Source organism: Benincasa hispida, chromosome 9 (assembly GCF_027475165.1).
Source record: "Benincasa hispida cultivar pf3 chromosome 9, pf3_genome.v1.1, whole genome shotgun sequence".
In the NCBI taxonomy this organism is placed as follows: Eukaryota; Viridiplantae; Streptophyta; class Magnoliopsida; order Cucurbitales; family Cucurbitaceae; genus Benincasa; species Benincasa hispida.
This window is the reverse complement of record NC_143486.1, coordinates 56,979,997-56,995,086: the sequence shown is the minus strand read 5'-3', so window position 1 is coordinate 56,995,086 and position 15,090 is coordinate 56,979,997. Positions and strand designations below refer to the sequence as shown.

At 34.0% G+C, this 15,090-nt stretch overlaps 1 protein-coding gene across 1 annotated transcript; it reads right to left on the bottom strand.

Moving 5' to 3' along the window:
- Positions 1 to 11,394: 11,394 nt before the first annotated feature.
- Positions 11,395 to 14,491, bottom strand: SGP1 (Ras-related small GTP-binding family protein). The gene is made up of 6 exons (XM_039044279.2): positions 13,842 to 14,491; positions 13,629 to 13,749; positions 13,434 to 13,530; positions 13,301 to 13,340; positions 12,018 to 12,101; positions 11,395 to 11,830 (listed from the first exon to the last, which is right to left on the bottom strand). Exons 1-6 carry the CDS (start codon positions 14,247 to 14,249, stop codon positions 11,666 to 11,668), a joined length of 915 nt encoding a protein of 304 aa, XP_038900207.2. The 5' UTR covers positions 14,250 to 14,491; the 3' UTR covers positions 11,395 to 11,665.
- Positions 14,492 to 15,090: the final 599 nt, after the last annotated feature.

Genomic DNA, 15,090 nt, shown 5'->3' with positions numbered 1-15,090 from the left:
GCTATTGAACTACTCTCACCTATGAAGATCAAAGAATAATCCTGAATAAACAGAAGTTCATAGTTAGCTCAAGATTAAGATCGAGTTGCCCTAGTTCGTCAAATTGAAAATGTCAGTTTTAATAGTAAATGGTTGTTATAAAGAAAAGTGACTATTTCGTGGTCCGGTCTTTATGCAAAACTCTTTTGCAAAAGATGCCTCTACTTACATGTCTCCACATGAACAATTTCGGGATCACGTCGTTTGTGTATCATTATATAAAGTAGGCCGCATCCATAGTGTTCCCAGGACGAGGTATCCAATCTCATCCATATACTTATAGACTTTTTTGGCTATACTATAGATCCACATTTATGTCTCTACATAAAGTTAGTGTATTCATATTATAGCCATGAATTTGTTTATTGGATTTTTATTATATAATGCAATTTTAGTAATACTTTTATTGAATGAATACTTCAATAATACTTTTATTGATAAATATAATATGTTTCCATGATTACGAACTGCGAGTTTTAGGACATTCCCAACACATAATTCATCAATGTATTGAATTTTTATTTTTTGTTGAAGTTGTTGTCGTAAGAAGAATCGATGGTGACATTTTGGTCTTATCCAATCATTTTCTGGATTGTTCATTGATGCTCAAAATTATGTGGTGGAAATATAGATGATATGTATTGATGGATTGCGTTGTGCACTCAAGTTTTTCCAGCGGAATTCAGGTGTAAATTCCTCTGAGTTTCCTGGTAAGTCCAGGGTCGAACACAGGGACTTGTGAAAATAGTTGCATTGGTGATTTTTATGAAGACTTGCGGTAACCAGTTAAATAAATAAATCGTTAGTTTTGTTGATTGCGTTGATGAAAACAAATAGCAAATGCAATGGAGCTTGAAAAGAGTTTGTAGACGGGAGATGCGATGAATATGCGGTGAACGGGTTGAGAAGGGTTCGACTAACACTCCATATAATGCGTTCATGCTTTGCGATCAACCAACATGCATACAATAGTAAACCACCTCTTGGATTGAATGTTACGGCTTCTAATACTAGAACACATGTGATGTATGTGCAAAGGTGTTTATAGGACCTACACATAAACCTCTAATTCTTGTCTATGTGATGATGCTCATACCTATTCGTAGGATGCATGCGATGCAAGTTGACAAACAGAGCTTATCTTTAAGTTCCTATCTCTTGTTTATACGAGCCTAATCTTGCTCTTTTGAGTCCAGATTCTAACCTAGCTCTCTTGAGACATTAGGTTCTTTCTTTAGACTCTCTCTTGAGTAACTCTAAAGGGCAATTTACACAGCATAAAATAAGACAATCGCAATTAATAAACTTCCTAGGTCATGTTAGCTTAGTTCTTCTCAACCCATTCGACTAGCTTAGCTACTCATACGTATTAAGAGAGTGAGCAGATGTAGAAATAGAACTTTCATTGAATAGATATGAAGATGAAGTACAAAATAACAATGCAAGTTAATAAAGAGCCTGGTAGCAATTTCTTGCTGCCAGGCGTTTACACTGTTTCTACTCGTGCTCTAAAGATAATCTCGCTCTCGCGAGAGTTGGCCCGTTCTCTGCTCTTACGCCCCAAGGTTCCTTCTCGAGTTTCCCTAGGCGATCTCTGGCGCCACCACTCTTCTCTTGCTTCGCCTTAAAATGGAAAAGAAAACTATGAATAGAAGCAACTGGTTAACTCGTCAACCGATCAACCCCTTCTCTGAAGAATGCACTTGGTATTTAAGAGCATCCATGGTGAAAGGCGACTTCTCTCTCCTGGTTGTATAGATGGGACAACTTTAATTCTTGACTGATGCGCCGGATAATTGTCACCGATAAAGCTACATGTACTTCGTGACCGTTATTGGCTGTCAACTTAATTTGGATCCGACTGTCATCAGTTTTCTGTCCCATCGCTCTTAATTATCCTTTCACTCATGCGCCCACCATGTTGTGCTGACCAAGTTGTGGCGATTCTTCTTGGACGAATGTTTGCGAGCATAATCATCACAAAGCCGTGCAATGAAGTTGCGCTCGACTAATGAATTCCTATGATCGCAATCTTTGCATTGCGTTAACGCATATTCTACACAAAAATATAAAGATCAATTGTTCTAATGCGTTGGACGCATATGACCGCAATATTATAGAATTTATACTTAATGGACACAATTTAACATATTTCATCAACGCAATCCAACATTTTTTAAGAACTTAGCACTATGATAACGTGCATTTTCGCCCATTATCACACCCCCAAATTTAAACAATGCTTGTCCTCAAGAATAAGCTAAAGATTCCTTTAGCAAATCAACCGCAAAGTTCTTTTCCTAGATTTTCCAAGAATACTTCGTTCAAATCCTATATGCCAGAATTTCCTTAAGTCTTATTCAAGTCTCTTCCTAAAATATTTCTAAGACTTAGGGATTGCAAGTTTAACTTTCAAAAGGACTTTACTAAATTCCGGAACATCGCAATTTTCCACCAGGGTGTCAAATGATTTATCCTTGCACAAAAAATTTCTTCATTGCTACTTTTTTTGACCTTGAGCTGATTCGAGTGTCTTGCCTTCGTTTTGGCTTGCCCCCATGTGTGTCATGCGGACATCCAACTACAAGCAATGCACTCTTTCTCAGACTAAACTCATACCGATTTGACAGTGGAGTTATGGTCATTGATTTATGCGTTGATTCTAGTGACTTACTTTCGTTTTGTCTTTCCCCCACTTGTGTCATGCGGACATCCAACTACGAGTAAGTGCCTTTCATAACTTAACTCTTATCAACATGGGTTTCCCACTGCGTTGACAGTGGAGTTGTTATTCAATTTTTTTTTTTTGTAATAGAAGTAAGGTCGGAAACAAATACCCTACCCCTAAATTTAAAATGCGGCAATGTCCTCATTGCCAAAAGAAATTAAAATAAGTCATACGATAGTCATAGAATGCATTGTAAAGAGAGTTCTAAAGAAAGCTAGCAAACCTCTAACTTCTAGAAATATTTCGTGAGGTGACTATCTTAAGACTAAGTTGACTCTAGTATATACGAAAGAGATAGAAGCATATTTTTTATCATTGAAATCATACTGGGCAAAGAAACAAAATGCGGTAAACTACTAAATTTATCTACTTGTTAAATGATTGCGGTGATCAAAGAGGATGCGATGATAAAACTTTAAAAAGTAAAATGTAATGTGATAGCGAAAATTTTGAAATAAAGATAAGGAAGAGTACACCCTTAAATTCTGCGTTGTCACCCGCATTGTGTTGATGCATCCATCTTTGCGGCGATCTTTCTTCATTGGATTGCGGTAATGGAATAAGATAAGAGGCTTCATCACGTATCATCTCCGCAATCCAACACATCGATCGTTGCAAGGAAAACAAAGAGAGGGTCAAATTATTTTAAACAAAATAAAACTCGTTATCGCATTTTTTTTCATAAATAAAGATAGTGAGAGTAAAATAAGGATAGATCAAGATTTGAAAAGATAGTAAAAATTCCGAGTAGTGGAGAAAAGAGTTGAAGAATTGAGGTTTCTCAAAATTTGCATCCCTGATAAATTGCGATCATTTGAAAATGCAGGGACCACCTACTTCCTTCTTTATTCAAATTTCTTTAGATCCATGGAGTCGACTTGGCGATGAAAACCTTCTCCATGATATGCCTTTACTCGCTGCCCATTGACTTTGAATATGTTGGTTTCGTCATCATTTTATAATTCAACCGCACCATGCGGAAGTACTTGTCTAATTATGAACGGTCCGGACCAACGTGACTTTAGCTTTCCTGGGAAGATTCGCAGTCGTGAGTTGAATAGCAAGACCTTTTTCCTGACTTGGAGGTTTTTACTGCATATGCGTTGATCATGTCAGCACTTGGTGCACTCTTTATAATCTTCACATTTTCATATGTGTTGTTCCTCCATTCTTCTAGCTCGACCAGTTGCATTTTTCGCGCTTCCCCTGCCTTCTTCAAATCAAAATTCAGCTTATTAACCGCCCACAATGCTTTATACTCCAGCTCTAAAGGAAAATGACACGCCTTACCAAATACCAACGCATAGGGGGACATACCTATTGGTGTTTTAAAGGGTAATTTACACAGCATAAAACAAGACAATCGCAAGCAATAAACTTCCTAGGTCATGTTAGCTTAGTTCTTCTCAACCTATTCGACTAGCTTAGCTACTCATACGTATTAAGAGAGTGAGCAGATGTAGAAATAGAACTTCCATTGAATAGATATGAAGATGAAGTACAAAATAACAATGCAAGTTAATAAAGAGCCTGGTAGTAATTTCTTGTTGCCATGCATTTACACTATTTCTACTCGTGCTCTAAAGATAATCTCGCTCTCGCAAGAGTCGGCCTGCTCTCTGCTCTTACGCCCCAAGATTCTCTCTCGAGTTGCCCTGGGCGATCTCCGGCGCCACCACTATTCTCTTGCCCCACCTTAAAATGGAAAAGAAAACTATGAACAGAAACAACTGGTTAACTCGTCAACCAATCAACCCCTTCTCTAAAGAATGCACTTAGTGTTTAAGAGCATCCATGGAGAAAGGGGCCTTCTCTCTCCTGGTTGTACAGATGGGACAACTTTAATTCTTGACTGATGTGTGAGATAATTGTCACCGATAAAGCTGCATGTACTTCGTGACCGTTATCGGCTGTCAACTTAATTTGGATCCAACTGTCATCAGCTTTCTGTCCCATCGCTCTTAATTATCCTTTCACCTGGATGCGCCCACCATGTTGCGTTGACCAAGTTGCGACGATTTTTCTTGGGCGAATGTTTGCGAGCACAATCATCGCAAAGCCTTGTGACATTGCGATCATAGGAATTCACTGGTCGAGCACAATCATCGCAAAGCCTTGCGATGAAGTTGCGCTCGACCAGTGATTCCTATGATCGTAATCTTTGCATTGCGTTAACGCATATTCTGCATAAAATTATAAAGATCAACTGTTCTAATGCGTTGGACACATGCGACCACAATATTATAGAATTTATGCTTAATGGACGCAATTTAACATATTCCATCAACGCAATCCAACATTGGTTAAGAACTTAGCACTATGATAACGTGCATTTCTGCCCGTTATCATTCATTGTTGAGATAATGTCAGCATATCGATCCAAAATTAAACAAACCCCTTCAAGTGTAAACATTTCTCTCAAATGTTTCAAGAATTACCCCCATGAGTCTGTGACTCCTCATCTGCAACGACGAATGCAATAGGAAGAAAATACTCGTTTGAATCAACTGATGGAGGAAGAAAATACTCATTTGAATCAACTGATGTAACAATCAGTAACTTTCCTCGATATTTTCCATACAAGTGGGTACCGTCTATTTGAATTACCAGCCGATATCTATTAAAAAAATTTATGCAGTGATCAAATGCCCAAAATACAGAAGTAAGGATGATATATCCTTCAGTTGGCGTTTCCTTTACTCTCTACTCCACACAGTATTGTAGGATTGGTCTGCTTAACCATTTACAACTATCTGGGCAACAATTTGTGTAACTCGTCCCACTCACCGAACACTTTAGCCAACATCTTTCTTTTTTCCTCCCACACCCTATGGTAAGGAACATGATATCCAAATTTTGTTTTTATATCGGATTGTAGTTATGCCACACTAATGGATGGTTTTCCTCTTTCGACATCACAAAAACTCTAGTGCAATCGTCAAAGAATCTAACTGCAATGACTTTGACTAAGTTCTGAGTAAAAACATATATGTTAGTCAACATACTTAGTGATCTTAAACAAGCCATGCAATTTTTTCTTTGTTACACGAAGTCTTCATTTTCAACCTTCTTCAGATTTTTTTTCTTTGTAGCATTTCTTTGTCTTAACAAATCATCTCCTTATACAATTTGGTATTCTCAACATCCATAGGGGCTACAATTGTTTTTGAATGCTATCTATTACATTCATATTCAAATCATTTAACGTATCTAAAAGTAACTCATGTTCACGACCATCAAAATCCAACTCCTCGAATTCATCGTCTGTTTATGTTCTAAAATCTCTGTATTGAATGTTAGCCACCATATCTACATAATCACAGGGTGGTACAACTGATTCAAGATCAGGGTCAAATACATTTGGTCGAATTTTCAAACTGACTAAAGGGTTATGCATTTAAGTTTATATCCAACCCTACCGGACTCACATTAACATATAAATACACTAAATTCAAGAATGGCATCGCGATTGAAAACATCATGTTCATTGCTTGTTCATTAGGAATAGTGAATGACATAAACTTTACCGATCTTGATGGTATTAGATTAGGATGTCAATATACTATTTCTAATTGATTTGTTCTCATATCTACACCAAGTTTTTGGGGTTGATACCTTAAATCTCGTAGGATCCTATAGTTTGTAAATGATTTGTACAAACTCATTGTTTATTTAACAAAATATATGATATTTTATTCCATATTTTAGTTGAATTAACCACCAACCAATAAACTAACATCCAAGGTTATCTTTTAGCTTAAACATGTATATAGAGACATACAGATGGATCATGTTTAAGTGATAACCTAAATGGTCTGTAGTAGATGGATAAGGTTGGGTACCTTATCCTGGTGTCACTACGAGTATGACCCGCTTTGTAGGTGTTACAATTGTTGTAAAATGCTATAAATGATCTGATCCTAATCATTCATGTATAGACATGTGAGCGGGGATATTCTATATAAAGAAGTTTGTATAAGATCAGACCACAAAATGTTTAGTCTCATTATATAACGTCGTTCATAATAGAGACTTACATTTCACTAGAATGACCATAGGTAACATGACCTGAATCCTGAGTGAGTTGTGAACTCCTGCCTATGAGTATGGTCCTTTGATGGTCAGATCGCCGACTCAATAAGTCTACCATTTTGGGGATTTGTCTGATTGGGGAGCTGGGAACACAGCTACACAAAAAGGAATTCATTCCTTCCCCGAGGTCGGGATAAGGAGATAAATTTCTCCCTTAAGAGCTAATTTTGGGGCTTGAACAATGCAGCGCTACACCCTCTTCTAGCCCGAGAGGGGTTTAGTTATAGTTGAACTATGTGAAGGAAATTTTATACAAGAGTACCTATGAGCGGAAGCAGATCTTTCCAATTCATTGTGACAGAATTTCCACAAGTACATTCACAAATATAGATATGCATTAACAACACTAAATTACTAGCATGCTTAAAGGATAAATGACAAAAGAACGAGTAAACATATCAGTTGAAGACTTTCTTCTCGGCAAGACTCATTCTCTCCGCGAACGAACTCCTCTGGCTCTCGCTAGACCACCAAGAGATTGTTCAATAACTCTCCAATCGTCTACCACGAATAACTTCACACGAACACTAGGAAATGGGGATGACACCACCACTCAAAGCCCTCAGTATTCTCGGAGTGAGAATCCAAAGGGTGGGCTTTGTTCAAATTTGGTAGAGGTGAGAAGAAGAGGCTATCGTGTATAAAGATCAAGCAAGTGGGAGAAGGAAAAGACTATCGTATAGTTGGAGTGCTTGATCGTTTAGGCAAGTTACACGATAAGGAAAAGACTATCGTATAGTCAGAGTGCTTGATCATTTAGACGAGTTGCACGATCGTGTAAGAAAAACTAGGCGATCGTCTATGCGATCGTTTAGTTAAGCTCAGGCACTAAGCCATCGTTTAGTGAATATGCGTGCAGGTATGCGATCGTTTAGTAAACGCGATACGCTATCGTATAGGCTCTCAAGTACTATGCGATCGAATGCAATCACACCGTGAGCAATATGTTATGTAAAATGAAAACTATTTTCATTTTATTCTTCAGTTACGAAAATCGAATTGAACTTCCTACCAACGCATGATTTCGGAGAAAACGCCGGGCAATTATCTCATAACTGTCCAATTAATAAAATAATAAATATAATCATATTATATTGATAACCTATAGTTTGATATCTTATATCAACCATAGTGTTTTCTCCTCTACTTGATATAAATCATATTTATATCCAATTTCCTCCAAATTAATGTATCTTAAACATTTAGTCAATCATATCATATATAATTAACCAATTCAATTATATCATATATAATCGAATTTCCTCTTGTCAATTTGTATGATGATTTAGTTATCTTGTATATATATATTAAATATTTATTTTATATAAATTAATTTTATTATTTATATATTAAAATTGGGGGGAGGGGGGTACAACTCTCTTCCTCTTTTCTGTCCATCCACATAAGTGGGTGGTTGGAGTTTTATTTGGCATTTTGAAAGGAGAGAGTCTCCCTCTTTTCTGTCCATCCATGTAAGTGGGTAGTTAGAGTTTTATTTGGTATTTTGAAAGGAGAGAGTCAGTAAGAGAAAGAGAGAAAGGTTTTATGAGAGTATTGTTCTTGGAGATCAATCACAATTCCTCATCCCCCTCTCCACTCTCAATCCATTCCCTCATTCCAAAATAGCCAGAGTCCACCATTCTTGGGTTCTCTACATGAGAATACCAAGGTCGCTATCGTGGTAGTGTTCGTTTCTTGATCGAGGAATTGTTGAAGAAGGTATTCAAAGGTAAAGGTTTCTGAAACATCTAAGTTTTTTTTTTTTTTTTTTTTTTCAATTAAGCATGTTGTAATTTAAGTAAATGCATAAATTTGTTCTTTCCTTTTTGTAAAAAGTATATTCTATAAAAAATAGAAAATGGGACGATCCCGCTTCTGCTTAAGTTTCTGTTCAATGAGATCCTTCACAAGTGTCATTCCTGCCATTTAAACGAATTGTTAAAAAAACAAGCTCACTATTCACATTTATGTTAAAACTCTCACATAATGGTTGGTCATAATCAACTCTATCAACACCATCAATCACATTACCATTTTTAAACAACATAAATTCCAAATATCTGTCCGTCATTTAAAAAAACAAACAATTCATTACTAATTATTTACTAATTATCAAACTTAAATACAAACAAAAACAAACAAAATAATTAAAAAAAATTAAACAACTAATAAAAAACTTTGAACACCAGACTTAAATACTAAAACAATAGAATATTATAAGAAATATGTATAATAAAATTTCACTAAAGTTAATAATTTTATATTGAATAACAAAAAAAATACTAAACTTTTTAAATAAAAACAATGCTCGAAAAATAGAATATTATAAAAAAACAATACATTACTAATTATTTTACTAATTATCAAACTTAATACAAACGAAAACAAACATATATACATACACACACATATATATATATTAAAAACATTAAAAACTAATAAAAAAACATTGAACGTCAAATTTAAATACTAAAATAATAGAATATTATAAGAAATATATCGTATAAAATCCACTCAAATTAATAATATTGTATTAAAATAAAAAAAAATACTAAACTTTTTAAATAAAAAAATATAATATTACAAAAAAACAAACAATACGCTACTAATTAAACTAATTATCAAACTTAAATATAAACAAAAAAAAAAAATATTTTTAAAAAATATTAAAAGTATTTAAATAAATTTCACTTAATTTGAACATCAAACTTATTAAAAAAAACTAATAAAAATATTTTAACATTAAACTTAAATACTAAAATAATAGAATATTATAAGAAATATATATTAAAAAAATCCGCTCAAATTAATAATTTTGTATTAAATAACAAAAAAAATACTAAACTTTTTAAATAAAAACAATACTAGAAAACATAATATTATTTTTTTTAAAAAAAAATAAACAATACATTACTAATTTCTTTACTAATTGTCAAACTTAAATCTAATGCCTAAAACTCTAATACTAAATTTTCTTCCAAAGAAAACTAAACCCTCAAAACTCTAACACTAACAAACTAACTAATACTCAAATAACTAATATTGTACTAAAAAAAATAACACTAATACTAGGTTTTTTCAAGAAAAGCCAAACGTTAAAAATTCTAATATTAACAAAATTTAATAATATTTAAAATGAAATATATATATATATATATATAAACATAGTAAATCTAACATAATATAAATAAGAATATTAAACTATAGAGAAAAAACTAATAACATCAATATATAAATATTTTTTAATTCAACGACTGTTAAAAAAATTAACATGAGAGATCTACTAATATCAATATATAACTAATATTCAAAAACTACTAACATCAATATATAAGGAATTAAACGTGTATATGTAGCATAATATAAATATCACAAAGTATTAAAAACAAAAAATTAGTAATAAATAAAAAGTAAACTCATAAATTCAATAGCGGTTTTACTATTTTCCCTCAAAGTGACAATGATCCCTCATTTTTTTGTTATTTGTTACTCGACAAAAAAAAATTATGAAAAAATAGAATATTATGAGAATATGGATCTATAATTATTTTTTAATTAAAAAAATTAGAAATTTAGTTGAGTGAACGTTACCTCTTCTTTGTTCTTTATTTCCCAAACATCAACCAAATCTATAATTAATTAAAAAATTGAAATTTAGTAGAGTGAATGTACAAATCTCATAGTTTGATGGGCAAATGTGAAAAAAAGATGATTTAGTAACAATTTTTGGAAGAAAAAGAAAAAAGGTGTAGGGGAGAAAGTAATTTGTGAGTTTGTAGGTGTGTGAGAAAATAAAAATCGAAAGAGAAGAAAGTAGGGTTAGAGAGTAAAAGAGAGGCCGAAAGAGTTGTGAGAAGTGGGAAGTGAAGAGGGGTGTAGAGTTTCAGAAAAGGTAGATCAAATCTTCAACACTCGACCCATAGATTCAAAGCGACAGCTGCAGGTGAAACCTATTAAAAACAACAGTTGGGATTAAAAGCAACGACAGGTGGCAGACAAACTCAATTCGAGACTTCAAGTCTCAAGATGGGTCAATGTGGCAGTGTGGCAAGCGATGGGATGAGCAATGTCGACCGTTGAAAATTCAACCTATGTAGGTCGAGTTTCAACACTCGATCTCTTTCCTTTTTTTTTTTTTTAACCCCTCAAACTTCAAAAAAGCTGACAAACTACCACAGATATCTAAATACTTTTAAAACTACAATATCTTACAAAATATTTCTTCAATGTACAATATTAAAATCAAACATCCATTTCAAATCACACAACCCCTAGTTAGGTATTCAACAATATAGCGATAGATTTCGAGTTAGCTTTGAGGAGAAAAAACGTGTTAACTTCCAAGACATCAAATCACATGGGGTTGGAGTTGGACATTAGTTTGATTCCTCCTTGGATTGTATCTCCCAGAAGTTATGAACAAATAACTTCATGTGGTAGTTCTTTATCAGCTATGGATAATAATAATCTCATCAGAATCTCTTAGTGCAGCCTTTTCATACCCTCCCTTTAACGCAAGCAAATGTACTCTGTCATTGAGTAAAAAGGAATCCGATCGATTCTCTCTTTTTCTTTTCCTTCTATTCCTTGAAATAAGAATCCGTTCATTTTGGATCAAAGAAAAAAGAGTTACAAATAAGATTTCAGATAACAAATCCCAAACAGATGATCAATCAACCTGCAAGGGAAAAAGATAGGGAAAAAAAATTCTCATTCTACTTTCTTCATTTTCTTTCTTTCATTCTTTCTTTCGTGTTTTTCTTTCGTATTGTATGTACATCAGAATCAGGTTGAGTGTAACGAAAGTTAGAAGTCAATGATTGGCTCTCCGACGGTGAGGTTCCGCTCGATGCACCACGGGATGTCGAAGAGCTTGGCAGCAATGAACTTGAAAATCTTGTTGACATTGATGTTGTGAATGGAGCTCGAGAAGAATAGAGTAGCCTTCATAACTCTTGCATAAGCTCTTGCCTGTGAACACAAAAATAAGAATTCAAAGAGAAGTTTGATGAACAAAGGGAAAAAGGGTCCCTCAAAGCATTAGATTCCACGCGGTTTTGATGGCTAAAAGTCTTGCCCCATTAACCCAACAGAAAGAGGCACAGTGCCATGTGAGAAAAGTGTTCAAATGGAATTTTCAAGTTGATGATCGATTTACCTGACTAACGATTGTCCACTGCAAATCTGGAGGGAGTCGAACAAAGTCGTCAAATTTGGTTCCTATCAAAATGGGAATGGCTGTCTGCAATAAACAAGAAATGACCCGAGAATTACTCCGAGATTGTTTGAATAACATGTTTTAAGAATTGACTTATAAGTATACAGGCGATCACGTAGTACCTTCTTTTTACACTAAGTTACATGAGCACAACCCATGAAGCAAACACCACATAAACTATGATCAAGTCACTCAATGTTGTACAAATAATGGAAATCAAAGTTATCGAAACATGTTTTAATACATACATGTAACGCTTAAAAGACCAAAACTATGTTTGTTAGGTGGGTAGTCTATTCCTTTTCATTTTGTTCTACATGTGCAGTTAGAGACATTCAAACGATATATGCCCAAACCAATCGAGCAATGGTTATGTTGGCATCTATTCCTTTTGGTTAGACGATATAAATTTAATTTGGGAAACCTACCATTTAAGTTTTATCCTACGTGCAAGTTTTACGAATTGGCTCGCAAACCAAACAAAGTTTACACAAACACATAATTTACGGCTCGCTTGATAATCATTTCGTTTTCGATTTTTTATTTTTGAAAATTAAGTTTATTTCCTCTCAACTTCTTACAACATCTTTCCTAAATATAAAGTTGATTCTAAGCCAAATTTTCAAAAACAAAAATAAGTTTTAAATAATACTATTTTTCCTTTTCAAAATTGGTTTGGTTTTTTAAAACATTGGTAAAAAGTAGATAGCAAATCAAGAAATTCAGAGGTGAAAAAGAGTGTTTATAGGATTGATTTTCAAATACTAAAAACTAAAAACCAAATGGTTACCAAATGGGCCTAGCGATTTATTTTTTTCAACACAATCCAAATAAAGAAAGGGAGAGAAAACTAGACTTGTGAAAACCGACATCCAAAACGTCTCATAATAACAAACCATTTTCTTCATAAGCAAGTTAGGTGGAGGAGAAGCAATCTTTTATCGGTTTACAGATTCAAAAGATAAAGAAAAAGTCTCCCATCTCTTTCTCATCAATTCTCACAGGACTTTTATCAATCACTTGGTGCTCAAAAAAACACTTTCACTCACAACGGCAAGACGGGTCACTCATTATTAGCAATAAAAGCCTCTTAATGACATGAGTTCAGTAAAAGGGAAGAAAATAAAAAGAAACAGTTCAAAATTTGGAATCCAAATCAAAACCAATCAACATTAACTTCACAGAATCCCATCAATGGCCAAAAATAGAATCAAAAGCTTTACCTGGTTCCATTTCCTAGCTTCTGTATACCAATCAACAACACTGCAAAAACCAAGCACAAACAAAACCAAATAAAAAAATGAACTTAAATTTCAAATTTCAAACAAGAATAACAAGATTTCGACACAAACAGACCTGTTTAGAGTTCGTCGACTTGTGAGATCGAACATGAACAAGATTGCGACTGCATCTTTGCAGGCCAATGGAAGTTGATCTTGTGAACTGCTGTCACCTTCATCGAACTACTCGTATTAGGAATTTTTCTTCAGAAATCTTCAAAACCCAGAAGGGAGAAAAAAGAATCGAGAAACAGAGGAAGTTTAATTTTACCTTTAACATCCCATATAGAGAACGAAATCAAAGCATTTTGGATGCTTAACGTTTTGTTCATTAGGTTTATTCCACTCATCTGTAAGCTATTTCTCTCCTGCTCATCGCCCACATACTTGATCTAATCAAAATCAAAAGAACAAAAAAACAAAAGGGTTAAGAGAAAGGAGAGATTAAGAACTAGAATGAACTTTATGTGAGGCGAAATTATACCACGAAGCTTGTTTTCCCAATCTGGCAATCTCCCAAGAGGCTAACCTTGAGAGAAACCAAATCAGCAGAGTCGAAATCGGAATCGGAATCAAAGGCACCGCTGGTGGTAGGCCCACAGTCCGTGGCGGGAGGTGGAGAGCGGGAGGAGAGGCGGCAGTATTTTTTAGGGGTTCTTCCAGAAGAACAAGCAAAAACCCTGTCCCAGATGAGGCGGAAGAAGTGGCGGACAAGGGAGACACGTTCAAGGAGTCTCCACCGGACGAGTCTCCGGCAAAGCTTGGTCATGGCGGCGGCGGGGGCGGCATGGGCTAGCTTGGCAGTGAAAAGGGAAGGGAGATCAGGGAATTTGTTAGTGATTTTAGCATTGGTTTGAATGCGAGTGGCGTTGGGTTTGTGGATTGTGGGCATTTGGCGCTTTTCCCAACAAATTTCAACGAAGCTAAAGTAGGAGGAGACTGGACCAAAGCAACGACAACAACAAGGGACAGTTGACCGGTTTTTTGGTTCTTCTCATTTCTTTTTTATATCCATGCTTTAAATCCTCTCTTGATTCTCCCAAGTTTTTTATTTATTTTATTGGAAAATTAAATAAATATCTATTTACAAATTTACTTTTTCTTTTCCATTTTCTTTTTCAATTTTTATTTTAACTTTATAATTAAAATAAAAATTTATTTTTAAATATAACAAAATGAACCAAAATATTTACAAATATAATAACTTTTCAAAATCTATCAATAGTAGATATTGATAGACATTACTTCTATTGGTATCTATCAGTGTAGGTATAGAAGTCTATGAGTATCTATCGTTGATAGATTCTGAAATTTTGTCATATTTGTAAATATTTTCAACAATTTTTTCGTTTGAAATTAAATCCCTAAAATCAATAATTTTTACATGTGTATACACTTCTTCAAATGCCAGTTTTACCGATTGAACGATTAGAGTTTATACATAGATAATTTTCAAAAGAGATTCTAAATAAGAGTCTAAATTGATTCACTAATGAAATTTTAGGGGTTTAATTAATACAATCATATTTTCATGTGATGTTTTTTTTTCCAAACAATCTAAATTTATATATTTACAAAAGTTCAAAGTTTAAATTGATATAGTTATTATTTTAAAATTTTAATTGATATAACTCTCAAAGTTTTAGTGTATACACTAGATTTTTTTTTTCATAATTTATTATCATCATCAGTTTTTGTAAAGTACCATAGGAGGATTTTATTTTATTTTAGTG

What these genes read in the sequence shown, in the direction of transcription:
- SGP1 (XM_039044279.2), bottom strand. Translation starts at nt 14,249, where the DNA reads ATGCCCACAATCCACAAACCCAACGCCACTCGCATTCAAACCAATGCT. An exon ending in CTCTATATGGGATGTTAAAG is followed by an intron (nt 13,531 to 13,628) that starts GTAAAATTAAAC and finishes AGTTCGATGAAG; the next exon opens with GTGACAGCAGTTCACAAGAT. An exon ending in AGTCGACGAACTCTAAACAG is followed by an intron (nt 13,341 to 13,433) that starts GTCTGTTTGTGT and finishes TGGTTTTTGCAG; the next exon opens with TGTTGTTGATTGGTATACAG.